The 10,397-nt window shown below is 44.6% G+C and overlaps 1 protein-coding gene across 1 annotated transcript; it reads left to right on the forward strand.

The window, feature by feature from the left end:
* The first annotated feature begins 822 nt into the window (after positions 1-822).
* ddx59 (DEAD (Asp-Glu-Ala-Asp) box polypeptide 59) lies at positions 823-10,351 on the forward strand. Its single transcript, XM_055940931.1, has 7 exons — positions 823-2,105; positions 5,333-5,518; positions 6,395-6,484; positions 6,759-7,010; positions 8,644-8,796; positions 9,622-9,750; positions 9,999-10,351. The coding sequence occupies exons 1-7, from the start codon at positions 1,209-1,211 to the stop codon at positions 10,263-10,265; spliced, it is 1,974 nt and encodes a 657-aa protein (XP_055796906.1). The 5' UTR covers positions 823-1,208; the 3' UTR covers positions 10,266-10,351.
* The last annotated feature ends 46 nt before the right edge of the window (positions 10,352-10,397 follow it).

The raw sequence follows: 10,397 nt of genomic DNA on the forward strand, positions 1-10,397 counted from the left end.
CATCCTGAGACAAGGCCGAGTATAGCCCACAAAGATCTCCGCCACGGCACAACCCGGACAGGAGGATCACGTCAGTGACTCAACCCCCTCAAGTGACGCACCCCTCCCAGGGACAGCATGGAAGAGCACCAGTAAGCCAGTGACTCAGCCCCTGTAATAGGATTAGAGGCAGAGAACCCCAGTGGAGAGAGTGGGAACCGGCCAGGCAGAGACAGTAAGGGCGGTTCATTGCTCCAGTGCCTTTCCGTTCACCTTCACACTCCTGGGCCAGACCACACTCAATCATAGGAACTACTGAAGAGATGAGTCTCAATAAAGACTTAAAGATTGAGACCGAGTCTGCGTCTCTCACATGGGTAGGCAGACCATTCCATAAAAATCGAGCTCTATAGGAGAAAGCCCTGCCTCCAGCTGTTTGCTTAGAAATTCTAGGGACAGTAAGGAGGCCTGCGTCTTGTGACCGTAGCGTACGTGTAGGTATGTACGGCAGAACCAAATCGGAAAGATAATTAGGAGCAAGCCCATGTAATGCTTTGTAGGTTAGCAGTAAAACCTTGAAATCAGCCCTTGCCTTATCAGGAAGCCAGTGTAGAGAGGCTAGCACTGGAGTAATATGATCAACAAAAACCATTTAATTCGATTTTAAAAAGATACTAATCGAATAGGCAGATTTTTTTTTTGTAGTTTGGTGGATTCATGTAAATTTTCCCTAACCCATATGGAATGTTATTTTTTTTGGAAATGTTTTCACCCCCGTTCAGTTGGTGGCGAAAACAGACCTTTTGCGTGTAGTTCGCCATAAAACCCAAAGAAGAAGAAAAAGACTAGAGACGTCATCAACATGAGTCAGCTTTCTGAGTGAGTCGACGGTGGATAAGATGCTTTATGCTCGCTAGCAGCTAGCTTCAGTTTGGGTGTTTACTTCGATATATTTGTGTTTTTCACCAACAATTAATAATCGTTTTGTGGGTTTACTTGCGTCGATTTGGTCTTTAAATCGCAATGTAATTGCGCCAAAATCTAGTGTTGTTTTGTATCGCTAGTTGGCTAGGCTTGAAGTTACTAGCGTTGGCTAGCTGATGCCCACTCATCTGTGCAGGTGGCATTATCACTGAGATAGTCTTTGATTAACGTTAAACATCGTGACTATCGTATTCGTAACCGTCTGTCATACCCATTCATGCTCTTTACAATAATACTTTGGAAACATGTTTATGCCAAGAGCCCTGAAAGTGAAGAGACCAACAGACAACACAAGTCAGGTGCTTAAGAAGAGGTGCAAGGTGAGCCAGGAGGGAGAAAAGGAAGGCAGTGATGGCACAGGACAACCCCCCAGCCTAAAGACTTCCACTACAGCTCCCTATGAGAGTGTAGAGACAGACGTGAACACTGAGACACAGGTGAAGCCTGATTACCAGGACACACATCTTCCAACCCTGGAGCAGGGTACACGTAGTCCTGTACAAGCACCAGAGGACCAACAGTCCTCAGAGTCTGAGTCCAGCACCGAGGAAAGCGAAGAAGAGGAGCCTGTAAAATCCTTCAGAAAGAGCCAGAGATGGCCCGAACCGGGGGAGCCCGTCTGCGTCATGTGTGCTCGCTTCGGGGAGTACATCTGCGACAGCACTGACAATGATGTGTGCAGCCTAGAGTGCAAGGCCAGTCACCTGGCTAAAATGGGCATGGGCACAGGGGAAGATGCCTTTAACCGTGATGACACAGGGGAGAAGAAGACTTTACAATGTGGACAGCCAGCCGTTGACACAGCTGGCAATAGTGTTGAGGATGTATACAAGGACTATTCCTACAAGGAAGATGCATTTATCTCTGGGTTGACAGAGGAGCAAGTGCAGCGGGTAAAGCAGGAGCTGGCCATTGTGACAGAGGGCAGGGAGGTGGGCAGGCCCATCATCGAGTTTGAGCAATGTAACCTTCCCTCGACTCTCAGTGCCAACCTGAAGAAGGCAGGATATGAGGCGCCCACCCCTGTTCAGATGCAGATGGTGCCTGTTGGCTTGGCTGGCAGGGATGTGATTGCCAGTGCTGACACAGGTTCCGGGAAGACGGTGGCCTTTCTGCTGCCAGTGGTAGTGTGTGCTTTGAAGGTACAGTGAAATACAGTTTTGTGGCTGGCTTGATTATTACACTGTTATATCACACTGACCTGAACGATGCTGGGTCTGAAAGTTTTCTTTTCACATTGACCTTTTCAGCATGGTTCCAGCAACTATGGTGGATGCATACATACAGTTGAAGTCAGAAGTTTACATACACTTAGGTTGGAGTCATTAACTCATTTTTCAACCACTCCACAAATTTCTCATTAACAAACTATAGTTTTGGCAAGTCGGTTAGGACATCTACTTTGTGCATGACAAGTCATTTTTCCAACAATTGTTTACAGACAAGTCGGTTATAATTTATAATTTATAATCACTTATAATTCACTGTATCACAATTCCAGTGGGTCAGAACTTTACATACACTAAGTGTGCCTTTTAAACAGCTTGGAAAATTCCAGAAAATGTCATGGCTTTAGAAGCTTCTGTTAGGCTATTTGACATCAATTGGAGGTGTACCTGTGGATGTATTTCAAGGCCTACCTTCAAACTCAATGCCTCTTTGCTTGACATCATGGGAAAATCTTAAGAAATCAGCCAAGACCTCAGAAAAAAAAGAATTGGCTTGAATAGACCTCCAAGTCTGGTTTATCCTTGAGACCAATTTCCAAAAGCCGTTTACATTTACTTTTTGGAGAAATGTTCTCTGGTCTGATGAAACAAAAAACTGTTCTTTGTTTCATGGCCATAGTGACCATCGTTATGTTTGGAGGAAAAAGGGGGATGCTTGCAAGCCAAAGAACACCATTCCAACCGTGAAGCACGGGAGTGGCAGCATCATGTTGTGCGGGTGCTTCGCTGCAGGAGGGACTGGTGCACTTCACAAAATAAATGGCATCATGAGGAGGAAAATGATGTGGATATATTGAAGCAACATCAAGACATCAGTCAGGAAGTGAAAGCTTGGTCGCAAATGGGTCTTCCAAATGGACAATGACCCCAAGCATACTTCCAAAGTTGTGGCAAAATAGCTTAAGGACATCAAAGTCAAGGTATTGGAGTGGCCATCACAAAGCCCTGACTTCAATCCCATAAATATGTGGGCAGAACTGAAAAAGTGTGTGCGAGCAAGGAGGTCTACAAACCTGACTCAGTTACACCAGCTCTGTCAGGAGGAATAGGCCAAAATTCACCCAACTTATTGTGGGAAGCTTGTGGAAGAATACCTGAAACGTTTGACCCAAGTTAAACAATTTAAAGGCAATGCTACCAAATACTAATTGAGTGTATGTAAACTTCTGACCCACTGGGAATGTGATGAAAGAAATAAAAGCTGAAATAAATAATTCTCTACTATTATTCTGACATTTCACATTCTTAAAATAAATTGGTGATCCTAACTGACCGAAGACAGAGTTTTTACTATGAGATAATGTCAGGAATTGTGTAAAACTGAGTTTAAATGTATTTGGCTAAGGTGTATGTAAACTTCCGACTTCAACTGTACCTAGTACAGCTTTGTACAGGCTCGGCTCGGTTGTAGTGTGAAAAGCTCCTTAGTGTTCATCTTTCATGATACTTTTTTGGTCTCATGGTTGTGAAAATCATTCCTGTATTTTTTTCTCACAATATTGAGTAACCTTTTAAAGTTGAACAAAAAAGGAACCCCCCCCCCCCCCCCCCCAAAGACACATCAAGGTTTGTCAGAAAGGACTCTATAACAAATACTTCAGACAGTTTGCTGTATTTCAACCTCACTGTTGGCACCGTTTTCAGCAAGAAGTACTTCGGCTAAACTTTGAAAATCCAGCACAGCTGTTAACCCAATTTTGAACCGGTCCCTCACTGGAGACTCCTTGAAGCAACAGCGATGAGTAATTCATATGCACAGGCCTGTTTTATGTTCTATAGCTTAGCTACAATTTCAAATGATAGGCCGTACTATGCAGATAGACACGAGAAAGCAAGACTACAGCCATTCAAAAACTGATGCAAATTGGCTTGTCTCAAATTCTATCTATGTGTAAAGTACAGTTACCACTTGCCATAAGAAACATTACGTTAATTTATACTGCTGTATGTGGGGAAAACAAGTAGATCAAACCTTTTAAGCATTTTACGTTGCTTTACGTGATGTAATTCATTGGACTATATATTGGTCTGGTAGGAGCAGACTGTGGCATCCTGATAGTGTGATAATCACACGTTTGGGCCTAGCTGCAAAGCAAGCTGGAAGTTGAAGAATTTCTCTCCCCAAAAATCTGATGTAAAACTTTAACCTTAACCCTACCCTTACGTAGCCTAACCCTTACGTAGCCTAACCCTTACGTAGCCTAACCCTTACGTAGCCTAACCCTTACGTAGCCTAACCCTTACGTAGCCTAACCCTTACGTAGCCTAACCCTTACGTAGCCTAATCCTTACGTAGCCTAATCGTTAGGGAGTCTAACCCCTACGGAGCCTAACCCTTACGTAGCCTAATCCTTACGTAGCCTAATCCTTAGGGAGCCTAACCCCTACGGAGCCTAACTCTTACGTAGCCTAACCCTTACGTAGCCTAACCCTTACGTAGCCTAACCCTTACGCAGCCTAACCCTTACGCAGCCTAACCCTTACGCAGCCTAACCCTTACGTAGCCTAACCCTTACGTGGCCTAACCCTTACGTGGCCTAACCCTTACGTGGCCTAACCCTTACGTGGCCTAACCCTTACGTGGCCTAACCCTTACGTGGCCTAACCCTTACGTGGCCTAACCCTTACGTGGCCTAACCCTTACGTGGCCTAACCCCTACGGAGCCTAACCCTTATGTAGCCTAACCCCTACGGAGCCTAACCCTTATGTAGCCTAACCTTACGGAGCCTTACGGGGCCTAACCCTTACGGGGCCTAACCCTTACGGGGCCTAACCCTTACGGGGCCTAACCCTTACGTAGCCTAACCCTTATGTAGCCTAACCTTACCGAGCCTTACAGAGCCTAACCCTTACGCGGCCTAACCCTTACGCGGCCTAACCCTTACGCGGCCTAACCCTTACGCGGCCTAACCCTTATGTAGCCTAACCCTTATGTAGCCTAACCGTTATGTAGCCTAACCCTTATGTAGCCTAACCCTTATGTAGCCTAACCCTTATGTAGCCTAACCCTTACGGAGCCTAACCCTTACGGAGCCTAAACCTAAACCTAAAAAGTGTGGAAGTTACCAGAATTTTGCTACCCTAAGACCAAAAAGACAATTTTTGTTTATAAATATTGTCTTGATTCCTCCCCAATCAGAGGCTAGTGGAGGGGGGTCTCGGTGGTCCGGCGGCTCTCATCCTGACCCCCACCAGGGAGCTGGCCATCCAGATCGAGAGGCAGACCAAGGAGCTGGTGATGGGCCTACCTAACATGAGAACTGGCCTGCTGGTAGGAGGCATGCCCCTGCCCCCGCAGCTCCACCGCCTCAAGAGCACCATCAAGGTACAACGTTACCTCAACGTTTCTCATGATGCTGTACAATAGTGTACAACGTTACCTCAACGTTTCTCATGATGCTGTATAATAGTGTACAACGTTACCTCAACGTTTCTCATGATGCTGTACAATAGTGTACAACGTTACCTCAACGTTTCTCATGTTGCTGTACAATAGTGTACAACGTTACCTCAACGTTTCTCATGATGCTGTACAATAGTGTACAACGTTACCTCAACGTTTCTCATGATGCTGTACAATAGTGTACAACGTTACCTCAAATTTCTCATGATGCTGTACAATAGTGTACAACGTTACCTCAATGTTTCTCATGATGCTGTACAATAGGTGTACAACGTTACCTCAACGTTTCTCATGTTGCTGTACAATAGTGTACAACGTTACCTCAACGTTTCTCATGATGCTGTACAATAGTGTACAACGTTACCTCAACGTTTCTCATGATGCTGTTCAATAGTGTACAATTGTTACGTCTATGTTTCAAAGAGAGTACTGGACAATATTAAGTCAATGTTTACCAGACATTTTTTGACAGTTTGTCAATATTAAATTCCCATAACCTTGCAATGAAGGCCCTCCATAGCTTCGCTACAATTTCAAATGATAGGCCGTACTATGCAGATAGACATGAGAAAGGAAAACTACAGCCGTTCAAAAACTGATGCAAATTGGCTTGTCTCAAATTCTATCTATGTGTAAAGTACAGTTACCACTTGCCATAAGAAACATTACGTTCATTTATTTAATTAATGAAGTTTAACTAACCAAACTGTATTTGTTTTTCTCTTAATTGCCTTCTAGATAATAATCGCCAACTTAATTGCCCTCTAGATAATAATCGCCAACTTAATTGCCTTCTAGATAATAATCGCTACCCCAGGACGACTGCTGGAGATCCTGAAACAGAAGGCAGTGCAGCTGGATGAAGTGAGGGTTGTGGTGGTTGATGAGGTAAACATTCTCATAGCATTAATTAAGAACACTATTGTGCAGTCATTTTGAAATGGTTTTAAAAGGCCCCTGCCCTTTTGTTTGACAAGGACCGTGCACATTAATCAACATTTCAGTATTCACATCGAAGTAAATGTAGCAGAGTTGGCAAAATAGCACATTTTTGTAGATAGACTTAAATTGAAATGTGATTGACCCCCGTCCCGTGTACCCGTAATACTATTTTGACATTGTTCAGCAGAATGAAAAATAATGTGTCCTCTTATGAGTGCAGGCAGACACCATGCTGAAGATGGGCTTTCAGCAGCAGATCCTGAAGGTTCTGGAGAACATCCCGGAGGAGCACCAGACCCTGCTAACATCTGCCACCATCCCCAAGGGCACAGAGCAGCTGGCGGCCCGGCTGACCCAGGACCCGGTACGTATCGCCATCGGGGACAGGAACCAGCCTTGCGCCGACATCCGCCAGATAGTGCTCTGGGTGGAGGAGCCCTCCAAGAAGAAGAAGCTCTTTGAGATTTTAAATGTAGGTGATTTTTTTTTTTCAATAGCTTTTCTTCAGTATACTGGGTTGTGTTCATTAGGCCACAAACGGAATAAAACAGACTGAAACAGGGAGTTCTTGTTTTCTGTTGTAAAATTATTTAAAATGTTATCCGTTGTGTGGCCTCATGAACACGACCCAGGTGTAAATGACATTTTAATGTTAATTTGGGAATTTTAATTACAGGTTACTGGCATTTTCTGTATAGTGTCATGAAGCATATCCTCTCAGCAAGGAGTGTTATTAAAGACCTGCTGCGAAACTTTGGCGACTACTACGTATTTTTTTAAACCTCCTGCTTTGGGCTGAATGTGTCTGTGTAATCCCTCGTTTGAAAGCAACTGTTTTTCTTGACTCTGTGCTGTGCCATTTACCTTACATTTTCCCCCATGTGGGCCAGCCCCCTAGCAAATAGAGTTCTAGCCAATGAGCCTCAGTCTCTCTGCATTTGAGTGACAGCTAGCAAGATTCACACATAGCATAGTGAGAGAGCAATGATGTGATGCACATATCTGCATGTGATGTAGTACACAATTTTCTGCAACCACTTTTAGCTTGTGAGTGCTCCTGGCTAAGAAATTATACAAAAGTACTGGAGAATCACTTTTAAATCTGTCAAAAGTGGGAATTCCTGCAGTATCTCCTGAAGACTCCCACTGGACCATATTAAGACAGCAGTCGCTGCAGCCCTGCGCCCCCCCCCCCCTCTCCAGAGGGAATGGGTGGGCCCTCAGCCATGGCTTTGCTCCAGGAAACTGAGTAATGGTTCATACCATCTATATAAGGTAGGGTGCGGGAAGAGGCTGTGCTTTCACAGACCCGTTGGAGAAATGGCATTGCTGCTTAGATCAAAGTTACCATCTAGGGGGATGTTGACTTGTACTCCTATATTTGACCTGCGTCCCACAGTCTATTTTCCAACAATTTAAATAGACATTTTTTCCTTTTACGCTGAACAAAAATATAAACACATTATGTGCTGAAATAAAAGATCCCTGAAAATGTTAATTACGCACAAAAAGCTAATCTATAAAAGTTTGTGCACAAATTTGTTTACTTCCGTGTTAGTGAGCATTACTCCTTTGCCAAGATAATCCATCCACCTGACAGGTGTGGCATATGAAGAAGCTGATAAAACAGCACGATAATTACACAGGTAGACCTTGACTGGGGACAATAAAAGGCCACTCTAAAATGTGCAATTTTGTCACACAACACAATGCCACAGATGTCTCAAGTTGAGGGAGCGTGCAATTTCATGCTGACTGCAGGAGTGTCCATCAGAGCTGTTGCCAGAGAATTGAACGGTTTGTCGAGATCGGTGTGGAAGAACTTGACCTCAGCCCCATCGAACACCTTTGGGATGAATTGGAACGTTGACTGCGAGCCAGGCCTAATCGCCCAACATCAGTGCCCAACCTCACTAATGCTCTTGTGGCTGAATGGAAGAAAGACCGTGTTATAACACCATCGTCTAGTGGAAAGCCCGTGGAGGCTGTTATAGCAGCAAAGAGGGGACCAACTCCATATTAATGCCCATGATTTTGCAATGAGATGTTCAATGTAGTGTATTTCATCTATCATCATTACCTGTGTTTTTGTTTTGCCCACCCAGGACGGAAAGCTGTACCAGCCTCCGGTGGTTGTGTTTGTGGACTGTAAAGTTGGGGCGGACCTACTGTGTGAGGCCGTGAAGAAGATCATGGGCCTCAACACGGTGGCCATCCACTCAGACAAGACCCAGTGGGAACGCAACCGCATCCTCAAGGTGAGGCCTGTGGCAGCCAGCTTTTTCTTTGTTTATTAGCACCAAACGAAACAGGACAGACTGCAACAAGGAAAGGAAGAGCCAGGACTTGTCCAATAAGAAACACTCATTTTCATTCATACAGATTTAAAACATTAAGAATTGTTGTCATTTGCGAAGAACCCTCAAGGTGTATTCAGTGGAATGTTCAAAGGGTTTCCCTGGATACTGGACAGTACTGTACCATACACACTAGATCCGACGGTGAGAGGAGGCCCCACCGATGCTCTCCCTTCGTTGAGACTGACCATCAGGGGCTAATTATATACATTTCTTCTCATTCATCTGTGCCTCACAAGTTATTCAACAAATTATCTATTACCAGTGTGATCATATACCTACAATTTTTTTGTTGTTTATATAATTTTAAAATGGTCTGAGAAGAACATTGGCAGGGCATTTCAAGTATAGACAATATGCAGTGATATTGTATTAGGCCTATAGCTTACTGCACAAACCTCATGGTTACAGAACTGGTTTTAATAGGCTAATGTTGAATAAGTCTGAGCGGTAGATCTCATTTTGACTCAGAAAGTGGTCTCGACTCAAAAGTTTGGTTACCACAGCACCAGGATCAGTTTAGCCTTTTTAAAATATCATAATGAATTGGATTACATGGATAAGGGGGGGGGGGGCCTGATCCTAGATCAGTGCTCCTACTATGAGATGCTTTATGAATACGGGCCCAGGTCTGGCTATTATGGCTCAAACAGAAGAGCTAGGCAAAGGCAGTGTACTTCCATAAAGAGTATTATACCGTTAAGCTGTTTTGTACCTCCTCCTCAGGGTCTACTTGAAGGGGACTTTGAAGTGGTGGTCAGCACTGGCGTACTGGGCAGAGGGCTCGACCTGGTCAACGTCAAACTGGTGGTCAACTTTGACATGCCACCCAACATGGATGAGTATGTTCATCAGGTGGGTCAATTTGCTATTGTTGTGAATGGGGAAAATCTGGTGTGCTTTTGTCATACAAAATCAATGTCTGAGACAATATCTTTTTGCATCATGGAGGGAGCATCTGGCACAGAATCTTTTCTGTGTAGTATTGTCTACAAATGGATGAAAGTGTGTGTGTGTGTGTGGTGTGTGTGGGGGGGGGGGGCTACTCAGGTGACATTGCAAATGTTTCTGTCCGGTGTGACTTTTACACTCCTTCCTCCCAGGTGGGCAGAGCAGGCAGACTGGGCCACCGGGGCACGGCCATCACGTTTGTCAACAACGACAACAAGAGTCTGTTCCTGGAGGTGGTGAACCGGGTGAAGCCCACGGGTTCCCAGCTTCCCCCCCAGCTTCTCAACTCCCCCCACCTCCATGAGCAGCAGAGGAGGGACAAACAGAAAGCCAAGCAAAGGGGGGAGGATGACATCATGGTCACCAAGAGCAACCTCCTCGACATCATCCGGAAACACAACAAGAGCTCAAAGAGATAGACAGATGCACTCGTTATTATGCTACTTTGTGTTTGTGTGTAAATCTGGGCAATTTGTCCATTTTGAATAAATGTATATGAACTTGATAGAGTTGACCCTTTTTTATATAGTTGTGCATTTTGGAAATACTAC

This window comes from Salvelinus fontinalis, chromosome 12 (genome assembly GCF_029448725.1).
Source record: "Salvelinus fontinalis isolate EN_2023a chromosome 12, ASM2944872v1, whole genome shotgun sequence".
NCBI lineage: Eukaryota > Metazoa > Chordata > Actinopteri > Salmoniformes > Salmonidae > Salvelinus > Salvelinus fontinalis.